This window comes from Gnatocerus cornutus, chromosome 3 (assembly GCF_029298725.1).
Source record: "Gnatocerus cornutus isolate USDA-ARS CGAHR chromosome 3, icGnaCorn1.1, whole genome shotgun sequence".
In the NCBI taxonomy this organism is placed as follows: Eukaryota; Metazoa; Arthropoda; class Insecta; order Coleoptera; family Tenebrionidae; genus Gnatocerus; species Gnatocerus cornutus.
This window is the reverse complement of record NC_142235.1, coordinates 1,855,816-1,879,160: the sequence shown is the minus strand read 5'-3', so window position 1 is coordinate 1,879,160 and position 23,345 is coordinate 1,855,816. Positions and strand designations below refer to the sequence as shown.

Sequence of the window (23,345 nt, the reverse complement as noted above, 5' to 3'; positions counted from 1 at the left end):
TTTCTGTTAAAAATCCGTAACTTTGACATTTTTTATTCAAAGTCAATAACATCTAACGGCGTTACAATTTTAAAATTGTTTATTTATTGTTCCAAGTTGCAAAATTTTAGAACATAAATTTAATTTTTTTAAAATTTCCATTTTTGATACAAAATTGTTTTTAACCGTTTTCTATTAGGTACCATAACTTTGACAATTTTAATTTCAAAATTTATCACATCTTTAGACTGGTTTATCTATTGTGCCAATCACAAAATTTTTGAACAAAAATTTTAATTTTTATAAATTTTCATTTTCGAGACGAAAAAAGTTTCAACAGTTTTCTATTAAATATTGTAACTTTGACAATTGTGATTTTAAAACAGTAAGATTTGACGGCGTTACAATTTTAAACCTGTTCAGTTACTGTGTCAAATTAGAACATTTTAGGACATTTAGAGAATTTTAGAAATGTGAATTTTTAGAAATTTTTAATTTTGATACAAAAAAAGTTTTTGTTAAATGCAGTAAAAAAACCTTTTATTTTAAAATACAATTTTTCCCCTAAAAATTAAGTTTAATGCTTAACAAATGAATGGAAATTTGCGATGTAGTTCCCTCCCTGTGTACCACAAGGAGCTTGAAAAAAAAATTCGCATGATAAGGAACAAGACATTAGAACTAAAATTATTTGCCAACATTTGATTTTTAATTCTATAACAAAATAATGCCATTTTACGCAGAGTTTTCGTTTCAGCACCAAAATAGTGACAAAAAGTTCATCTAGTTAAATAAAAATACACTAGTTTGAAAATCTGTCGTTAAAAGTCGTTAAAAGGAAACGTAAAATCTTGTCAATTGTTTATTTAAAGCAGTTTTAATTGTCAAATTAGAAAAAAATCCTGTATGAAACACTAAGTAGAAATATCTTCGACTCGATAAATTAATTCACTTTTGTCTCTGGCTTCATAAATAGCTAATTTTGAAATGAACTTACCTCTGTTCTATTTTTTACTTTTGAAATAACTCGAAAACCAAAAGAACATAAAAATTAACATTTGGAGCACTAATTGGAACAAAATATGGTAAATTTCAAAAAAATTGCACAAAATTTTATTTATTTTGGACTCGTAATCCAAAAAATAATACAACTAACGGTTTTTGTTTTATTGAAATTCTTTACTTAACCCAAGACCTAAACAGTTCCACACAAAACGACACAAATCCTGTTGCAAGTCCAAAGAACAAAAAGTAAAAGGCCCCCGCCAATTTCTCAAAATCAATATTTTGATGCACCTCTGCTGCATTTTTTTCAAAAAACTTTCGCATAAACCGATTTTCAGACCTTTTACCAAAGCTCTGATACCAGTAGTTGATAAAACCACCTTCGACCAATCTCTGAAGTCTTTTATTAAAAACATCCACAACGGGCGAATTTTCTTTCAACGGGAAAATTGAGTAAAAGCACGCGATGTGGTCACTGAGAATTTTCAAATGATTGTGACTGTAATCATCCAAGTCTTCTGCAAATCTTAAATAATTCGTAGTTCCGGTGACTGTTGAAACGCCAAGTCCTGCGTTTTTTCTCTAATGAACTTATTGTCGTTGAGAGGGTCAGTACGAGGAGCGTAGAATTTTGCGAGTTTGTGAAGATTGGCGTTGGAGGTGTTGAGCATCCATTGCTGGAACCAGTCACCCACATCGAGCCATCTTACTTTCGCTTCTGTTGCGTCTTTGACGGTGTTAATCTGTTTGAAGAAACGAGGAAATCGAAGAGCTGTTGTTAAACCAGCGGAGTAGTAAGTGGAGAGAAGAGTGCAGAAAATTAGAGATCCTAGAAGGAAACACTTCATGGAGTAATGGGAGTGTTGAATCTTGTGCACGGATCCAAGTACGAAAAGTCGTATCATATTGACCACAGTGGATACAAAATCTCTTCGTTGCGCACTTCTGAAAAAGTTGTCCAAGCAGAGATGTAAAGTCGCCGCACTAACTAGAAAAGTTCCCAAGTACAACAGCCACAACTCCATTTGGAACATTTGAAAGACGAAACTTGCAGAAGGTAAAAGTTGGGCTTGTGGAACCACCATTGTTTTGCAAGTTTGAAGATAAGGAACTGTCTTGGAAACTGAATATCCATCGAAAGCTACCAGCCATTGGGAGCATACAGCAACGTCACATTTGTTGTCTTGGACTTGAAGACGAGCCTCAACAAATAAAAGAACTTCTGATTCTTTAATGACGGCGAGACGAAGAGGCCAGTTTGGAAAAACTGCTTGTAATACCCGAATATCAATACCATCGTGATTTCCATGGTCTTCATCAAAATAGACGAGTGGTGGTTGATGGAAAAGAGAGACGCAAAATGTTTGGTTGTATTTGGCCAACAGAGATGGAGGATCCCAAAATGAGTGGCGCACCTCCATGGTCTCTTCACTTCCGATTTCAATGTAAAGAGTTAAGTTGTGCATAGCTGCTGTTACTTCTAATTGTCGTCTATTGATGGTACCATCCGTGAAGATAAAAACTTTTTTGTGTGGCTTGAAGTACAAATTGACACTTTTAGGGTCCATGAACTTTTCCACTTGACTAGAAGAAGTAAGAAGGGCGTATCCTTGGCAATCACAGTGTGCTTCGTGGAGTTTCTCAACACTTTCAGTACTGACTGTTACAATTTGAGCGTCTCCAATTAATGAAATTTGGTGAAAGTCTAAATCTACGCCAGTTTCGGTCACAAAGCACAAACAGTCGAATGGATTATCAGATTTTTTTGTTGCCAATTCAAGAATTTTTTCCCATGATAGTTCTAAAATGCAGAACCAGATAATGGAAAGTAATAATGTCATTACTCGTGGCAACGGAAGTTCATAAGTAAAAAAGATTGAAGTTCAAAACATATTAGCTCCATTAATAAATCATACAGCGGTAATAATTTTGGGCGGTAATGACCGCTATTTTTTAACGTTGTTCATAGATTACAGGGCAGATATTTACTTTAAGAACTTAATAGATTCGTTTTTTGTTATTTTCGATTATTATATTGTTTAATAAATAGGTTTCAATCAATAAAGATAATTTAAAAAAATTTCCTAAATAAGAATACTAAATTAATGAATAACTAGGAATGGAGATCTAATAAATTCAAAGAATTTTAGGTACTAAAAGAGAATTTATGACTTAAGTAATATTTGGTGGCGTCACTACTTTAGAGGCCTGATTACTAGATGTGCAACAATACAAAAATTTGGGACATAAAATAGAATTTTTAGAATATTTTTTCTGAGAATTATCTAAAAATGTCCCAATTTTTTCTACTAAATTTTATGGCGTTCGGAGTTTTGATCCTAAAACAGTAGAGTTTGAAGGTGTTATTACTTTCGTCTAGTTTAAAAGCAGTGTTAAATTACAAATTTTTAAAACAAAAATGCGAGTTATTAACCGTTTTTTACGTATCTTTAGCAATTGTGCCTATAAATCGGTAGAATTTAGCGGCGTTGCTATTTTAGACTTGTTTATCTAGCTTGGCAAATTAAAAAATTTTAGAACAAAAATGTGAATTTTTAACAATTTTCATTTTTAGTAGAACGAACATTTTCAACTTATTTCTATTAAGTGCTGTAACTTTGGCAATTTTTGTTCTAAAACAGTAAAATTTGGCGGTATTACTACTTTAGACTTGTTTATTTAGTGCCCTAAATTACAAAATTTTAGAGCAAGAAAGTGAAATTTTAGAAATTTTCATTTTTAGACGAACAACAATTTTCAGCCGTTTTCTATTAAATACCGTATCTTCGGTAATTTCGCATCTGAAACTGTAAGATTGGCGGTGGTACTATCTTAGACTTCATTATCAATTAACCCAATAACGAAATTTTAGAACGAAAATAGGGACTTAAAAAAAATATTTTTGAGACCAAAAAAATGTTTAACTGTTTACTATTAAATACCGTAACTTTTGCAATATTGATTTGAAAACGGTACGATTTAATGCCGTTATAACCCTAGGCGTGTTTAATAGTTATGCCAAATTGCAAGATTTTAGAACAAGAATGTGAATTTTGTGAATTTTTTTTCCGAGGCGAAGAAATTTTTCAATCATATTCTATTAAATACCGCAATTTTGACAATTTGGATTCTAAAATAGTAAGATTTGGCGGTGATACAACCTTAGATTCGTTTGTCAATTAAACTATAGAATTTTAGAACAAGAATGTTAATTTTTAGGAATTTTCATTTTTTATGCGAAGAAATTTTTCAATCGTTTTCTATTAAGGGGATGTCTAACAAATCGTAACGGTAAATTCTGCTGCAAATAATGACGTGTAGAAAATTTTAATCCAAATTTTGACAGTCAAAAGTATTGTATAACCATCTTGCTTCAACACCCAACATTTATTGGCGGAACTCCTTTAGTGAGGACCGGTAGTGAATTCATACCCGACCGTAATAAAAGCATAAATAAATATTTCTTTTAAACCGCAATTCTGGTCGGAGATACAAGCTTTGACACCAGTGTTGATATTTCGAATGTTCTCATATCCACTCCTGTTTCATGTAAAATTGCAGAATAATAAATAAATAAGTATTTTTTTAGAAATTAAATGTTTAATACAAAATTATATGTTACATAGTTAATAAATAATAAAATAAATAATAAATAGTTAATAAATAAATAAAAAAAATCCCAAAAAGAGCCTTGTTACAATCATAACAAAAAATAATAAAAATAATTTTTAAATTCGTTTATAAAAGAGAATTTGTTTCCAACAAAAATTCTTGATTTATAATTGCTGGTAGCAAATGTTCAGCGTAAAACAATGCCAACTTTGGAAGCATTTCAAAGCAAAATTTTGTATCTTTGGAAATTCTTTCGAATAAAATGCCGCGGGGAGTAAATATTGTAAAAAAACAAACTTCACGTTCAGTAATGTACAGCTGACCCTGGACTTGGTAATAATAATTATGTTTACGATTTAAAGTCATTTTGCCATCTATTATAGAGCAAAAATTTATTTTTTTCTTCAAAATTGCTTCCTCTGGAGTTAAATGTCTTGCACCGTATGGGCATTTCACTTCCACAATGGCGCTACTGCCTATCAATCCATCCGGTGATGCACCCAGAAATGGGTGTATTTTGTCAATTATTAGTCCACACGGTCTAATTCGCAGACCAGGATGATCCTCCTGAAGCACCAATTCCAATCGTTCAATGGCTTTATATTCGTTTTCACTCCCATATCTTGTAGCCACGTTACCTGCAAATTTTGGTTTTAGAATTCCATTTACGGTGTTACTTCTACTTGTTGTTGGCCGCAATTTACAAATAAGTCCAAAATTTGACGATGTCAACCTTTTTGTTCTTTCTTCGAACCATAATGAATTGTTACGTTGGCCTTCTGTATGTTTCATTATAAAGTCTCGTTCTAGGGATCTCTTTCTGAGGTGATCTAAAAACAGTTTTTTCCGCCTGTTATAATCTTCAGGATTGGATTCACAAAGATCTGGCTGATCGGCGTTTGGCCCGTAATCGGCATCTGGCTTTCCGTGGTTTTGATTAGAGCGATATTTTTTTGTTTGTTTTTTCTTCATACGAAGTTGTAATTTTTGTTTCACAAATTTTTGTGTGTAAAATTCTGATTTGCCATTCTTAATAGCATTCAAGTAATTTCCTTTACTATTAAAAGAAATCGCAGAAGCAAAACAACGCATGCGATATCCTCCTCGGGAAGTATAATTTATGCGTTTGCCCCCAACGAATTTTGCCACAATTGAATTGTAAGATTCCGCAAGGTTGTTGGTCATTTTTTTCAGTAAACTCCTTGCATTGTATTTTAAGCGATGTAATGCCGTTTGGATATCATTTAAAACACCACAATTTTGCATCTGTTCTATCAAGTTTTCTTCTGATGGGTCTTTTCTCTTACAAAAGTATGATGCACAACTTTTATGGTTACCAAAAACGTGTTGGACGCTGTTATCGATATCATTTTTTAGATGCACAATACTTTCCGATTCTGTCATATTGTTCTTTCGATAGTAACAAATCGCGGAATCAATTGCTATTCGCAAACGTAGAGCATTACACTTAATTTTTGCTCTTATTTGTAGTGGCACTATTTGGCCCGTTGAACTGCATCGTTTTCTTCCAATTTCTAAAATTTTGCTTGAAAAGTTTCGAAGAAGGTGGTTTTTACATTCAATTTTTTCAACAAAAAATTCTCTCCCGTAAGGTTTTGTTTCACAAATTTTCTTGAATGTGCTGCTGTCACCATCAGCAATTAAATATTTATCCCTTATCTCTTTGAAGTTGACCGAAACTACAGAATTAATACTTTCTCAGGTACATAATTTTAAAAATTAGAATATGTATTATCATATTATAGCGAAAATTTTGTAACTACATAGTTTTTTGAATTGTATTTGACTTTATCATAAGTGAAGCTCTTAGTGAATAAAAAGACAGTGTGACAATTTTTTTTAAATGAAATCGTTCCAAAAACACATTTAATGTTTTTTATACTTTATTGACCAGATTTTCACATACGGCGGCTTAAGTCGTTAAATTGCCAAGTTCATTTTGAATTTTTTTAACCGAGAATTCTTTATTTTTTTCATAATTATCGTCAAATCTGAGATTTGAAAACTTGGGGACTGAATATAGAACGTTTCTTAAGGGGATCTCGAACAAATTTCAGTGTAGAACAAATTCATTGTAATTTTTCCAAACACGATTACACGAAAACTATTTGAGCAAATTGCTTTCTGTTTTTTGCATATAAATCTGTTCAACGTGCACTATGTTGAATGCTATATATAATTTTTGTAAAGTAAATATTTAATTTAAAATAATAAAATAAAATTCTATAATTTACATTGGGACATTTGAACTCCCTACAGAACTGCTGTAACAAATATTTTAGGATAAAAGCTTATGTGATAAAAATAATTATTATAAAGCGGCTAGTTCTAAAAACACAAGAAAAATGTTTATTTTCTGTTATCTTATCCCCAGTCATTCAAGAATCAGGACGCAAAATCCCATTGAGTTTAACCAACACCGACACAATAGGATTAAAACTTTCTTTCTAGGTATACATACCGTACCCCATGTGGTTTTTTCCCAAAAATAACTAAACTAGTTCCTATTAAATTCATTAAAGCAAACTGAAACATTCATTTTTCTCTTAATAAAACAAGTTTATCTAATTGACAAAAAAAGTGCATTCGAGAACTTATAATCACGTATGTCAAATTTTCGTGATTAATTAATCGAAAAGTCTATAAAGAATCATGTTATCAACATATTGTACATCATTGAACATAGTGCGCGTTCAACAGCTTCGTATGCAAAAAGCATAACGCAATTTCATCAAGTAGTTTTTCTGTAATCCTGTTTGGAAAAATACATTGAATTTCCTTTATACTAGAATTTGTTCGGGATCCCCTCAAGTGATTCTAAAACAGACAAATAGGACCATGATTCCCGTCAACTTTTAATTTTATGAGTTTATGGAAGATTGTGGGTTGTAAATTATCCCTTCGACCACAAAACTAATTTATGAATGCAGAGAATCGACGGGACTTTGTCTGGTTGCGAGAAGTGAGACATCTGTGCTAAACAAGGATAAAAGAAATTCTAAAAGACATTTTCGAAACACGATTACACAAAAACTATTAACTTTAAAAAAAATCTGTTTAGTCGACATTATGTAAAATTTCTACGCATGTGGAATGCTAAAAATTATTTTGCTTTCAGCCAAGTTTATGTATTTAATTAATCGAAAAGTCATTAAAGAATCATTTTACAAAAATTATATATAGCATTCAACATAGTGCACGTTGAACAGATTCATATGCAAAAAACAGAAAGCAATTTACTCAAATAGTTTTCGAGTAATCGTGTTTGGAAAAATACATTGAATTTGCCCTATACTGAAATTTGTTTGATATCCCCTTAAGGGGATATCTAACAAACTGTAACGGTAAATTCTGCTTCAAAATTCTGCGTAAAGGAAAAATTATATGAAACATTTTAAACATCCAAACGTTAAATGCAGCATCTCCCTTCAACCCTCATTATTTGTAGACGGCACTCTTTTAGTGAGTTACCCATGGTCAGTCTGCTTACTACGGTAATAAAACCATAAATAAAAACTACTTCTTAAAACCCCAGCCCGAGTGGTTTAGATTATTATTACTATCATCTTGTGGTCAGGACAATAGCTAATAGTTTTGACTGCACTGATGGCCAAATTATTATTGTCCATGGCCAGTAAATCTTAAATACTTTGATAGTAGAGTCCGATATTTTACAAATTACACCCGTGAAACTTAATAATTACAATATCTCATTATTATTATTTAATGTTTATCTTCATAAATAAATTAAATTTTTCCCGAAAAGGTAGGATTTGCGTAATTGCAAAAATTGAAGAATTAATGGATGCACTGGGATCTTCGAACTTTGTCCAAGATTTTTGTCAATGTAACAAAAATTAGTGAACATAATTATAAATAATTAAATTATATATAATAATTATATTCTGTTGCTTTAGTGGTTGATCTATCTTTTAAAATCTTTAAATTACGAAAATTTTTTCAGTCTTTTCACCACCCCAAAGTCATAATTTTGACAACAAGACGTTATATTACTGTCTGGTTGTTCTCAAAATACGTATGTGTGAATTTTGAAAAGTTTACGCATGTGGAATGCTAAAAATTGTTTCGCTTTCAGCCAAGTTTTCGTATTTAATTAATCAAAAAGTCATTAAATATTCACTTTACAAAAATTGTATATAGCATTTAACATAATGCACGTTGAACAGATTCATATGCTAAAATCAGAAAGCAATTTACTCAAATAGTTTTCGAGTAATCGTGTTTGGAAAAATACATTGAATTTACCTTATATTGAAATTTGTTCGAGATCTCCTTAAAAAAATAAAGATAAAGACAAATATTTATCACCTAAAACTATTCTAAAACAATTTAAAATCCTAATTCATCAGATATAAAGTTCAAAATTTTGAAATGATTATCCTCAAAGCTACGTTCAGTTTGAATGAAAGAGAAAAATCTTGTTTCAGGCAAATTTAAGATTTTGTGTGTTTATGGAAAAGCTTCAGTTGTAAACTATCCCTTCGGCTACAAAATTGATTTATGGTACCCGCATTTCTACCTACCAGACCTCTCTGGTACAGAGAAAAGAGATGTTACTGCTAAACAAGGATAACATGTTTCGAATATGACATTTTCCAAACACGATTTCTCAAAAACTATTAACTTTAAAAAAAATCTGTTTAGTCGACATTATGTAAAATTTCTACGCATGTGGAATGCTAAAAATTATTTTGCTTTCAGCCAAGTTTATGTATTTAATTAATCAAAAAGTCATTAAAGAATCATTTTACAAAAATTATATATAGCATTCAACATAGTGCACGTTGAACAGATTCATATGCAAAAAACAGAAAGCAATTTACTCAAATAGTTTTCGAGTAATCGTGTTTGGAAAAATACATTGAATTTGCCCTATACTGAAATTTGTTTGATATCCCCTTAAATACTGTAACTTTGGCAATTTTGGTTCTAAAACAATAAGATTTGACAGTATTACAACTTTAGATTTGTTAATTTGTTGTCCTAAATTACAAGATTTTAGAACAAAACTGTAAATTTTTTAAAATTTTTATTTTTGAATGAAAAAAGTTTTTAACCCTTTTCTACGAGTATTAACTGCTGCCGTAACTTGGCGTAACTTTGGCAATTTTGATTCTAAATCAGTTAGATTTGTCAGCGTGCCTAGTTTTAACTTTTTTATTTTTTGCGGCAAATTACATTTTAGATCGAGAGAGTAAATTTTTAGAAATTTTTATTTTTGAGGCAAATAATATTTTAACCGTTTTCTCTTAAATACCGTAACTTTAACAATTTTGCTACTAAAGCTGTAACATTTAGCGGCGGTACCACCTTATATCTGTTTATCAATTAAGCTCAATTAAGAAACTCTAAAACAAAAATGTGATTTTTAAAAAATTTAATTTCTGAGACGAAAAAAATGTTTAACCGTTTACTATTAAATACCGTAACTTTGATAATTTTGATTCGAAAACGGTAAGATTTAATGGCGTTATAATTCTAGACGTGTTTATCTATTGTGCCAAACTGCAAGATTCTGGAACAAAAATGTAAAATTTTAGAATTTTTTCTATTCCGAGACGAAGAAATTTTTTAACCGTATTCTATTAAATACCGTAATTTTGGAAATTTTGATTGATTGATTGATTGATTAAACAGTAAAATTTAGCAGTGTTACAACTTTTTATTTTATATTAATTGTGCGAAATTACAAAATTTCAGAACAAGAATGTGAATTTTTAGAACGTTTCATTTTCGAGAGAAAAAAAGTTTCAACCATTTTCTATTAAATATCGGAACTTTGGTAATTTTGCTTCTAAATCTGTAAGATTTGGCGATGATACCACTTTAGACTTGTTTATCAATTAAGCCTAATTACGAAATTTCAGAACAAAAATGGGGATTTTAAAAAAAATATATTTTTGAGACGAAAATATGTTTAACCATTTAGTATCCAATACCGTAGCTTTGGCAACTTTGATTCGAAAACGATAAGATTTGATGGCGTTATAATTCTAGATGTGTTTATCTTTTGTACCAAATTGCAAGATTTTGGAACAAGAATGTGAATTTTTAGAATTTTTTCTATTCTGAGGCAAAGACATTTTTCAACCGTGTTTGATTTATTACTGTAATTTTGACAATTTTAATTCAAAAACAATACGATTTGGCGGTAATACAACTTTAGACTTGTTTATTAATTATACTTTATTACGAAATTTTAGAACATGAATGGCAATTTTGCTTCTAAAGCAGTAAGATTTAGCGGTATGACAATTTTAGATTTAGTTATTTATTTTAAAACAAAAATGCAAATTTTTAGGAATTTTAGTTACAACTTAGTGTTACAACTTTAGACTTGTTTATCTATTGTGCCAGTTTACAAAATTTTAGAACAAACATGTAAATTTTTAGAAATTTTGAATTTGGAAATAATCATTTTTTTTACCTGTTTTCTATTAAATGCAATAACTTTTGCAATTTGCATTCTAAATTAGTAAAATTTATCAGCGTTACTATTTTAGACGTGTTTAGCTTTTTTGCCAAATTACAACATTTTAGAATGAAAATATAAATCTTTAAAAATTAAAAAAGTTGCGGTATTTAACAAAAAACGGTTAAACATTTTTTTTGCTTCAAAAATAAATTTTTTTTTAAATCTTTGAAATTTTTTATTTTCGAGACACAAAAATTTGCAACAGGCTTTTTTTTAAATACCGTAATTTTGGCAATTTTGATTCTAAACCAACAAAATTTGGCGGTATTACAATTTTAGGCTTGATTATTTATTGTGCCCATTTACAAAATTTTTGATCGAAAATGTAAATTTTTAGAAATTTTGAATTTTGACCAAAAAAAGTATTCACTTGTTTTCTATAATAGTAAAATTTGTCAGGATCACTACTTTGGACGTGTTTAACTTTTGCGCCAAATTAAAACAATTTAGAACAAAAATATAAAATTTTTAAAATTTTTAAGAATCTTTATTTTAGAGTCAAAAAAATGTTTAACTGTTTTTTGTTAAATACCGCAACTTTGTTAATTTGGACTCGAAAATTGTAAGATTTGACGACGTTACTACTTAAAACTTGTTTATCTATCACAAACTGTGGAACCAAGAATGTAAATTTTTAATTTTACGACGAATTTTTTAATTACAACAATTTTTTTAATTATTCTTTTATTAATACTGTAACTTTAGCAATTGTAATTAAAAAAAATGAGATTTGGTGGTGTTATAACTTTGGACTTGTTTATGTACCTATTATGCCAAATTAAAACATTTTAGAACAATAATGCAAATTTTTAAAAATTTTCGTTTTTGAGACAAAACAAATTTTCATCCGTTGTCTATTAAATACCGTAATTTTGGCCTTTGTCGATCATTTATCCCACCCATTTTTGTGTCCTGACTATGTTCGTTATACATGCATTAGTTCTTCTCCACCAGAAACCTTTCACTTCTATTCTACCATACAGTTTTCGTAAGTTCGACTTTCGACCAAAAATTTGTGTAACTTAGATTGTAAAATGCTTTGGAAATTGAAAAAAGTAAACAAACAGAACAGTATTTCAATAATTGGTTACTTGTGTTTATGTTATCAAATTTTGAAATCTCCATTACTTCCTGATTAAAATTTATAAATCTATCGATTCCGATGAATTTCAACTCATTTATAATTAACAACTTAGTTCACTTCATTAAAAAATAATGTTAAACGACCAAGTTCCATTGGATTGGTAGTTATCGCTATCACTGTCATATCCGCTTTTAAACATGTGAAGCAAAGTGGCACATTTAGTTCAAGAACATGTTAGTAGCAAAGTGGTGGGTATTTTTAACAATTTTGTGCCAAAACAGTGGTGGTTTTGTAGAGAAAAAAATTGACGACCCCAATAACTGCTTGTGTCTTGTGACTCAAAATGGTTCAGAAATAGATTTTGGTAAAAAATTGCTTGACACGCAAATTGTAACAGCGAGCGTCGACAGGGTCAAAAGACTAAAAAAAGCACACTGTGAATGCCACTTGTACGTTATTGTCAGTTCTTCCAGCCAAGTGAACAAAATCATGGAGACTAGCAGCATCAATTTGTTTTTGAAGCCACACAAAGAAGTCCTCATTTTCACGGATAATGCTGTCAATAGAAGTCAATTGGAGGTAACATCAGCAATGCACAACTTAAGTCTTTATGTTGAAACCGAAAGTAAAGAGACCATGAAGGTGCGTCACACATTTTGGAATCCTTCTTCTCTGTTGGCGAAATACAACCAAACCTTTTGCGTCTCTCTGTTCCATCACCCACCTCTTGTCTACTTTGATGAAGACCAAAAACCGTACGATGGTGTCGATATGCAAATTTTGACGGAAATCTTACCAAACTGGCCGTTTAATTTCATCGACATCAAAAAACGAGGACTGTCTCGATTTACTGAAGCTCGCCAAAATTTGATAGACAACCGGTGCGATATTGCAGTTTGTTCCCAATGGTTGGAAGCTCTTCATGGTTCTTCCATAGCCAAGACAGCACCATACGTCCAAACTTGCAAGACTCTTCTAGTTCCACAGGCTGAAACTTTACCATCTGGGACTTTCGTCTTTCAGATGTTTCAACTGAAGGTGTGGTTGTTGTACTTGGGGACTTTTCTAGTTTGCTCAGGGACTTTACACGTCTTAGGGTCGGGTTTTGACTCAACGGTGCTCAACATGGTACGACTTTTCGTGCTTGGATCAGTTCATAACATTCAGTCGTACCATCAATCAATGAGGTTTTTCTTAGTGGGAAATTTGATTTTCTGCACTCTTCTTACCACTTACTACTCTGCTGGTTTGACCACGGCTTTACGTTTTCCGCGCTTCTACAAGCAAATCAACACTGTTGAAGACGCAGCAGAAGCTAACTTAAAGTGGCTCGATTCAGGTGCCTGGTTAAAGAAGTGGATGGTCAACACCACCAACGCCAATCTTTACAAACTCTCAACTTTTTTTAGAAGAAAAGATTCTCTAAACTACAACAAAGCCATTAAAGAACAGAAGTTTGGAATTGCAGTTTCTAAGACCACAGGAGATGCAAATTATTTAATATACGCCGAAGAGTTAGATGACTACAGTCGCGACCATTTGAAAATTCTCAGGGACAACATCGGCTGTTTCCACTCTGCTTTTCCTCTGAAAGAGGATTCTCCGTTTTTCAATATTTTTAGCAAAAGACTTTTTGGTTTGATTGAAGGTGGATTTATTAACTACTGGTTTCAAAATTATAGTAGAAGACCTGAAAATCGGTTTATGAAGAAGTTTTTTCAAAAGCACGAAATTGAGATTCCTCAAGATATAGATTTTGCGAAACTGGAAGGTGCTTTTTATTTGTTGGTGTTTGGACTAGTTACATCCGTTTTTGCGTTTTGTGTTGAAATTGCTTGTAGGAGGAAAAACGTGTTGAAGTTTAAATTAATTGTGTAATTTTATCAATAGTAATTAATATCATTCATTTTTCAATAAAATTTCAAATTCTGTGAATTTTTGTTTCAGAACAATAAAATTAAAGAGGGTTACTACTTTTCAACTACTTATAAACTGTATCATTGCATATTTATAAAGGAAATGTCACAAATTTTAGATTTTTTTTGAAACGGAGTTCAAAATCTTTAAAATTTTTCATTAAAACTCCTAATTCGGTCAATTTCGGTTTGAGAGCAATGAAAATTGAGAAAGTTTATTTTTGACAACATATAGACTGTACCAAATTTTAGAAATTTTGATTTTTAAGAAAGGCTAAAAATCTGCAATATTTTCCAATAATATTTCTAATTCTGTTCAGTTTCGCTCAAGAGCAATGAAATTTGCAGACCTTCTTTATTAACTGTAAACTACTTTTTAACTGCACCAAATTGTAAAATTAAACAGAAAAAGGCACACATTTTTCCAGTTATTATTATTATGTTTTAGAGGTGGCAAAAATTCCCAACATTTTTTAATAAAATTCCTAATTTTGTCAATTTTTGTTCTAGAGCAATAAAATTTGCGCGGATTGAAACTATTTTTTAATGACTGTCCAAAATTATTTTGCCCTATCAATATGCAAAAAAAAAGTTTTAAGAGGATCCAAAAATTTACAAAATTAAAAAAAAAAACTATTTCTGTCAATTTTTGATCTAATCTTAAACTGGTTATAAATAGCACCAAATTAAAGAATTATAAAGCAAAATATGCCAATTTTAGAAATTTTTATTTGTAAAAGGAGCAAAAAATTCGCAGCATTTTTTAGATCTAGAGCAATTACGTGTGCGAAAGTTACTACTTTTGAATTATCTGTTTATTGTAACAAATTTCAACTTAAAGAGAACAAAACACAAATTTTAGAATTTGTTGTTCAAGAGGTGCTAAAATTTTCCAACATTTTCAAATAAAGAGCAAAAAAAGATACAAACGTTACTACTTTTAAACTACTTATTAACTGCACCAACTTTTAAACTTATAGAGCAAAAGACACAAATTGTAGCATGTTTTTGTGTTTAAGAGAAGCCAAAAATTGTCAACATTTTCAAATAAAATTCCTAGTATTTTTGTTAACAGCACTAAGTTTTAAAATTCTAAAACAAAAGACACACAGTTTATAAATTCACAATTCTGTCAATTTTCATTTTAGAGCAATAAGATTTGTGGAAATTAAATTACTTATTATCAACAGCAAGTTTCAATATTCTAGGGCAAAAAACACAAATTTTAGAAATTCTAGAAAGGTAGTAATCGGTGCTAATTTAATTTTAATAAATGCTCTAGAACGGAAATAATTTGGAATTTGGACATAATTTGGAATTTTATTATTTATTTTTTCCTTATACAAGCAATTTCAACACAAAATACTAAAACGGATGTCACTAGTCCAAATACTAACAAATAAAAAGCTCCTGACAGTTTCTTAAAATCCATATTTTGAGAAATCTCAGTTTCGTGCTTCTGAAAAAACTCTTTCATAACCGGTTTTCAGGTCTTCTAATATAATTTTGAAAGCAGTAATTGATAAATCCACCTTCAATCAATCCAAAAAGCCTTTTTTTAAATATTGAAAAACAGAAAATCCTCTTTCAGTGGAAAAGCAGCGTGAAAACAACCAATGTTGTCTCTGAGAATTTTTAAATGATTGCGATTGTAATCGTCTAATTCTTTGGCGTATATTAAATAATTTGCACCTCATGTGGTTTCAGAAACTGTAATTCCGCTTTTTTGTTCTTTGATGATTTTGTTGTCTGTTACCAAGTCCTTTCTAAGTGTCAAAAAATTTGAAAGTTTATAGAGATTGGAATTGCTCTAGATCTAAAAAATTGACAGTTATAAATGCTCCTTTTACAAATAAAAATTTCTAAAATTGGCATACTTTGCTTTATAATTTTTCAATTTGGTGCTGTTGATAACCAGTTTAAAAGTAGGAACCTTTATAAATTTTTATTGCTGAAGAGCAAAAATTGACAGAAATAGTTTTTTTTTTGAAAAATGTTGAAAATTTTTGGATCCTCTTAAAACTTTTTTTTAAATTTCATATTTATAGGGCAAAATAATTTTGGACAGTCAACAAAAAATTATTCCAATGTACGTACCAATCTGCGCAAATTTTATTGCTATAGAACAAAAATTGACAGAATTAGGAATTTTATTGAAAAATGTTGGAAATTTTTGCCACCTCTAAAACATAATGATAATAACTAAAAAAATGTGTGCCTTTTGCTGAATAATTTTACAACTTGGTTCAGTTAGAAAGTAGTTTACAGTTAGTAAGAAAGGTCTGCAAATTTCATTGCTCTAGAGCGAAAATGAACAGAATTAGGAATATTATCGGAAAATATTGCAAATTTTTAGCCTTTCTTAAAAATCAAAATTTCTAAAATTTGTGGATTTTGCTCTATAATTTTTAAATTTGGTACAGTCTATACGTTGTCAAAAATCGAAACTTCCACAAATTTCATTGCTCTAAAACCAAAATCGACAAAATTAGGAGTTTAAATGAAAATTTTTAAAGATTTTGAACTCCGTTTCAAAAAAAATCTAAAATTTGTGACATTTCCTTTATAAATATGCAATGATACAGTTTATAAGTAGTTGAAAAGTAGTAACCCTCTTTAATTTTATTGTTCTGAAACAAAAATTGACAGAATTAAAAATTTTATTGAAAAATGAATGATATTAATTACTATTGATAAAATAACACAATTAATTTAAACTTCAACACGTTTTTCCTCTAAGCAATTTCAACACAAAACGCAAAAATGAATGTTACTAGTCCAAACACCAACAAATAAAAATCGCTTTCCAGTTTCGCAAAATCCATATCTTGAGGAATCTCAGTTTCGTGCTTTTGAAAAAACTTCTTCATAAACCTATTTTCAGGTCTTCTACTATAATTTTGAAACCAATAGTTAATAAATCCACCTTCAATCAAACCGAAAAGTCTTTTGCTAAAAATATTGAAAAACGGAAATTCCTCTTTCAAAGGAAAAGCAGAGTGGAAACAGCCGATGTTGTCCCTGAGAATTTTCAGATGGTCGCGACTGTAGTCATCTAACTCTTCGGCGTATATTAAATAATTTGCATCTCCTGTGGTCTTAGAAACTGCAATTCCAAACTTCTGTTCTTTAATAGCTTTGTTGTAGTTTAAAGAATCTTTTCTTCTAAAAAAAGTTGAGAGTTTGTAAAGATTGGCGTTGGTGGTGTTGACCATCCACTTCTTCAACCAGGTACTTGAATCGAGCCATTTTAAGTTAGCTTTTGCTGCGTCTTCAACAGTGTTGATTTGCTTACAGAAGCGCGGAAAACGTAAAGCCGTGGTCAAATCAGCTAAGTAGTAAGTGGTAAGAAGAGTGCAGAAAATTAAATTTACCACTAAGAAAAACCTCATTGAGTACAACTGAATGTTATGAACTGACCCAAGTACGAAAAGTCGTAAGATGTTGAACACCGTTGAATCAAAACCGGACCCTAAGACATGTAAGTCACTGAGCAAACTAAAAAAGTCCCTAAGTACAACAACCACACCTTCAGTTGAAACATCTGAAAGCCGAAAGTCCCAGATGGTATAATTTTAACTTGTGGAACTAGAAGAGTCTTGCAAGTTTGGACGTACGGTATTGTCTTAGCTAGAAAAAAACCATGAAGAGCTTCCAACCATTGGGAAAAAACTGCAATATCGCAACGGTTTTCTATTAGGTTTTAACGACCTATATTAAATCGCAAAATGTTTTTTTATCGATGGCGTTAAAATTGATGGGCCAGTTTGATAAAATTTCCGTTAAGATTTTAATATCGACACCATCGTACGATTTTTGATCTTCATCAAAATAGACAAGAGATGGATGGTGGAACAACGAGACGCAAAAGGTTTGGTTGTATTTCGCCAACAGAGAATAAGAATCCCAAAATGGGTGCCGCACCTCCAATCACTTCCGGTTTCAACGTAAAAAGTTAAGTTGTGCATTGCTGATGTCACTTCCAGTTGACTTCTATTGACGGCAGGATCCGAGAAAATGAGGACTTTTTTGTGTGGCTTCAAGAACAAATTGATGCTTCTCGTCTCCACAATTTCGTTCACTTGACTGGAAGAACTGACAATACCGTACAATAGACATTCACAATGTGCTTTTTTTAGTTTTTTGACACTGTCAATGCTCGATGTTACAATTTGCGTGTAAATATTTTTTTTTACCAAAATCTATATTTGAACCATTTTCGGTCACAAGACATGCAATGATGCAAGACACACAAGCAATGATTGAAGTCTTCAATTTTTTCCGCCACAAAAGCAGCACTGTTTTGGCACAAAATTTCTATAGATATTTACATAACAAGTACGGAAAGTGGCCAATTTCGCGCGAGTGTAAAAGTAGATGCACGAGGCGCCAGCCGAGTGCAGATATTACACGAGTGCAAGAAAACACTTTCCGACGAGTTATGTACACTATTTTTCCTACGACCTTTCATCATCAGAAAGAAACCATAAGATTCGACAATAGTTCATTTCTTATCTATTCTAAATGTCATTTTTCTACAACCTCATAAAAAAGTGACGTATTCCACATATTTAGATGGTTCATGTTTTTGTACATCCATTTCCGAAAGTAAAAGTCACTAGTGTGATATGAATATATCCGCACAGACCTGTCAAAACTAATTTGTCAAAAATGACCTAACCAATTTATTTTTATCATTATGTATGTTGTTTTACTGTGAATCGTCTAGACATTTGAGACAAAAATTCAGGAGTTACATTTGTATTTCAAAATAACTGTCAATTTTGACAGGTCTGTGCGGATATATTCATATCACATTAGTGACTTTTACTTTCGGAAATGGATGTACGAAAACATCAACTTTCGGAGTCATTTAACCGTGTGGAAAATGTCACTTTCATATGGGGTTGTAGGAAAAAACTATTAACCAAATTGTTACCGACATGTCCAGGAACTACAGGCTGTCCGGCAAGTCGCGCACCAGCGTGAAACTGTATCATCGGACAATGCCATAGATCAGCAAAAAAATGTTAAAAAACTTCCATGTCTTCAATTTTTCGAGGTATGATGAATTGAAGAGGCAAAGTTTGATGCCAAAATTAACGATTTCTGTGCAATAACTTTAGGTTCAAATGAATTTGTTACCTAAAGGACATTTTGCGCAAAGGCATGGTGCAAAGAAAATCGGAAAAATCTTGTAAAAAATGCCTGAAAACTGTTAACAAAATTTTTGAATCAACAATCTCGATCAGTGTTTTTCAAAGTGGTGCGGTACTTTCCGGACAGCCTGTATATGTGCCACTTTGTTTGACATATTAAAAGCGGATCTAGCAGTGATAACAATAATTGTCACCTATTCAATGCAACTTTTTTGTTTAACATTGTTTTTTAATGAAGTGAACTAAGCTGTTAATTATAAATGAGTTAAAATCGATAGATACATAAATTTTAATCAGGTGTAATGGGGATTTCAAAGGTTGATAAAATAAATACAAGTAACCAATTATTGAAATATTATCTGTTCACTAAACATATGTGACATAAGAATGACAGAAGATTGGTAAACCATAAATTCTCCTGCAATATTTTTAAAGAGCATTGGCTGCATTGACAAAATTTTCGAAACAAATAACTAGAGCTTGTGTCACATAGAAATGAACCTACAATCATTATCGACGCATTCACTATCTTTCGAGCGGCACACAGGAAAAGAAGCATTTTCGTCGAGTTTGCGCTGTCCGTGCTGTTCAGAAAGTCGTTCGTACTATCTAAGCCCCGCCTTTCTCTACAAGTTTCAGAAAGTTGGTACTAATATTAATAAATTAATAAAGTTTAACGTAAGTTCTGGTGGATAGATTTTGCCAGGCTTAAAGTTACCACCTAAAAATCGTTCCAAAAGATCTTTTGGGGCACCTGTAATTTACGTTTTTAGATTAATACTGATAATAAATTAAAAAAAAATTACCTTCTACGGAATTTTTCAATATATCCTCGGTGTTGGAACTTATAAGCTGCTTTTCTCTCAAATCATCCACCAGCATCTTCAAATTCTTTACCCGCCGCTCCTTCCGTTTGCATTTTTGTTTCAGAACTGCATTTTCCTCTTTCTCTTTTCGAAGCTCTTCTTTGACATTAAAATAGAGTTTTTTGTAGTCCTCGTTTACATGACTGTATGAGTGTTCATTTGCGATCTAAATTAAATTTAACATTCCACACGGTACTATTGTCTTTCTGAAAAACCTACCTGTTTGGATTACTGTTCGTTATGCCAATCCAAGATTCTTCTTTTCTTTTTTAAACAAACTCTGTGGGGTGTCCTGTGTCCTCTACTCTATCAGATATTTTACTAGGCTGCAAAAATTGTCAAAAAATGCTGACGCGCGTTTCGATAGCAATGCTATCATCATTAGAGCGATGATTAAACTGAAAGTTGTCTTCGTTTAATTAAAAATGTAAATAATTGTACATTTCTAGACATTTATGAAAGTCTAGAAATATTTAGAAACAAAAATGTAATAATGAACTCAGACAACGGCCCCATCCCCTCCTCCTCCCTCTACTCTCTTCTACCTGCGCCAAAGGGTGCGCGTCGACAAGCTTTTAGTATATAAGTACGAATTATTTGTTAGTTTTTAGTTTAATCATCGCTGTGATGATGATAGCATTGCTATCAAAACGCGCGTCAGCATTTTTTGACATAATTTGATGTTTGGGAATAAATTGTAATTTTGATAATAATCATAATAGTAAAAAACACATTTCTGCACTTAATATTGATTCGATTTCATCCCGTTAAATATTTTTTCTTAATTTCACCTGATTGTCCAAAAATAAAGTGGGATAAGAATTTGGTTTCAATCTTGTTATTTGTCCTGTTCGATCGAAGCAAGCTTCATCAACATGTGTAGAACATATTTGAAACCCTTTTTTTGCTGCAGCGTTTTCGCCTAGATTGTGAAGCCATGTGTTTAAAAGTTGTGGTTGTGATACAGGTAAACTGCAATATTATAATGAAAACAACAACAAATTATATTATTTTATACAGGGTGGGCCAACGAAAACGAAACAGAGGCATTTTGAGGCACTTACTGGTGGAATTTCAAAAAACGCTGAGACAGGTCAATTTTAGTTGTGAGGGGGACACACAACACACGTATTTTCAACTTTTTGCAGTCAACTGCCTTTGAGGGGTGAAATTAACCCCTTTAGTTTTTAAAGATAGGTATAGGACATGGCGCTTTTTTTGAAAGGCCCAATGAAGACTTTTACAGTAATATTTATATTTTTTTTTATTTCTAAGCCCTATAAAAAAATATTCGAAAACGAAACTAGGGCGTTTTAAGGGACTTACTGGTGAAATTTCGAAAAACACTGAGACAGGTCAATTTTAGATGTGGGGGGGACACACAACACACGTAATTACAACTTTTTGAAGTCAACTCCCTCTGAGGGGTGAAATTGACCCCTTTAATTTTTAATGATAGGTACAGGACATGGCACTTTTTTGAAGGCCCATTGGAGACCTTTACAATGATATAATTATTTTTTTTATATCTAACCCCTATAAAAAATATTAGAACTAAACAGTTGCGATGAATTTACGTACATATCTATCAACATAACCAAGCATGTATAGCACTAAAATACGTACATTTGATTTCAAAAACAATAGCAATTTTGTATTTTTATTAATAACCCTATCAACAGGGTGGAAATCACCCCAAAGTTGAAAAATACATTCTAACAAATAGGGCAAAAAAAAATTATATCACTGTAAAGGTCTTCAATGGGCCTTTCAAAAAAAGTGCTATGTCCTATACCAATCTTTAAAAATTAAAGGGGTTGATCTCACCCCTCAAAGAGAGTTGACTGCAAAATGTTGTAAATACGTGTGTTGTGTGTTTCCTTTACAACTAAAATTGACCTGTCTCAGCGTTTTTGGAAATTCCACCAGTAAGTGCCTCAAAACGCCTCAATTTCCTTTTTCAAAAAAATTTTTAAATGACTTAGAAATAAAAAAATATATATATCACTGTAAAGGCCTTCAATGGACCTTTCAAAAAAAGTGCCATGTCCTATACCTATCTTTAAAAAGGAAAGGGGTTAATTTCACCCCTCATAGGGAGCTGACTGCAAAAAGTTGAAAATACGTGTGTTGTGTGTCCCCCTCACAACTAAAATTGACCGGTCTCAGCGTTTTTTGAAATTCCACCGGTAAGTGCCTCAAAACGCCTCTGTTTCGTTTTCGTTGGCCCACCCTGTATATTACCGGTGAAAACTTCTGGTTTCATCGCTTCGTTTACAACTTTTCACGTAACAAAGTTTTCTTTTCATCATGTCCTATCACTAATACTAACACTAATAATAAGAACTACTTAAAACACTATCTACAAAATTACTATAGGTCAATTTACTTTAGACACTATAACAACCACCAAACAAAATAAACAATAAACTTAAAAACAGTTTATGTCATAAAACATACAAAAGACCATAAGAATTTGGAACACAAATGCAAGATCCACGTGAAACAGTTAGGTTAGATCGTATTATCTATTTATTGAATTTACGTAATACACTGAATCATATTTGGTTGCATATATTTTAAGAAAAACTATTTCCAATGTGGCGACCTTGTTAAAACATCCCCACCACCACCTTTTCATCCTCTAGTTTCAACTCTCTGACAAGTTTTGCATAGAAAGACGCTTTCTGTCCCTAGTCAAATTACAAAAATGCAACTTCGAGCAGAGTTCAGTTTTAGGTGGCAAGCAGTCTAGCGTGTTTACACGTCATTAAAAATATGCAAGACTAAAAAAGGCACTTGTGAAGTTTTGAATAGGTAAAATTGAGTATTGAACAAAGAAGAACAAAGAAATCTTACGATAAATTGACTTAACCTTAAGTTTATGACAGATTTTGCCATGGGTAAATTTTATTCCAGAAACATTTTTTCCTACTTCTCAATTTTTGAAATTTGACGTTGCTTGTCACATATGTTAAGAAGAGAGGAAGACCACGCAAAAATGACTGCAAGATTTAGAAAAGAACATAAAGAAGTTGGAAATAAATAACAGGAGAAAAGTAACAGTTTTTTTTAATGTTGCCCTGTCGGAAAAAAGTCCTATTGCCAGAAAAAATTCGTACTAAAAAAAATCGAAATGACAGTTTTTTTTCTATTGCTGATCGTCAAGAAGGCAAAGCGTTAATAAACGTTTATAAACTTTATTGT

General features: G+C 31.5%; 1 protein-coding gene across 1 annotated transcript; it reads right to left on the bottom strand.

The window, feature by feature from the left end:
• Window positions 1–1,511: 1,511 nt before the first annotated feature.
• On the bottom strand, window positions 1,512–7,088 carry LOC148176775 (uncharacterized). Its single transcript, XM_088032817.1, has 3 exons — window positions 7,079–7,088; window positions 4,899–6,296; window positions 1,512–2,695 (listed from the first exon to the last, which is right to left on the bottom strand). The coding sequence occupies exons 1-3, from the start codon at window positions 7,086–7,088 to the stop codon at window positions 1,512–1,514; spliced, it is 2,592 nt and encodes an 863-aa protein (XP_087888943.1).
• Window positions 7,089–23,345: the final 16,257 nt, after the last annotated feature.

Excerpts from the sequence above, each read along its gene's own strand:
- LOC148176775 (XM_088032817.1), bottom strand. Across the intron at positions 2,696-4,898 it reads TCAGCTGTACATTACTGAAC|ATTTAGACTTTCACCAAATT; the intron begins GTGAAGTTTGTT and ends AAACTGGCGTAG.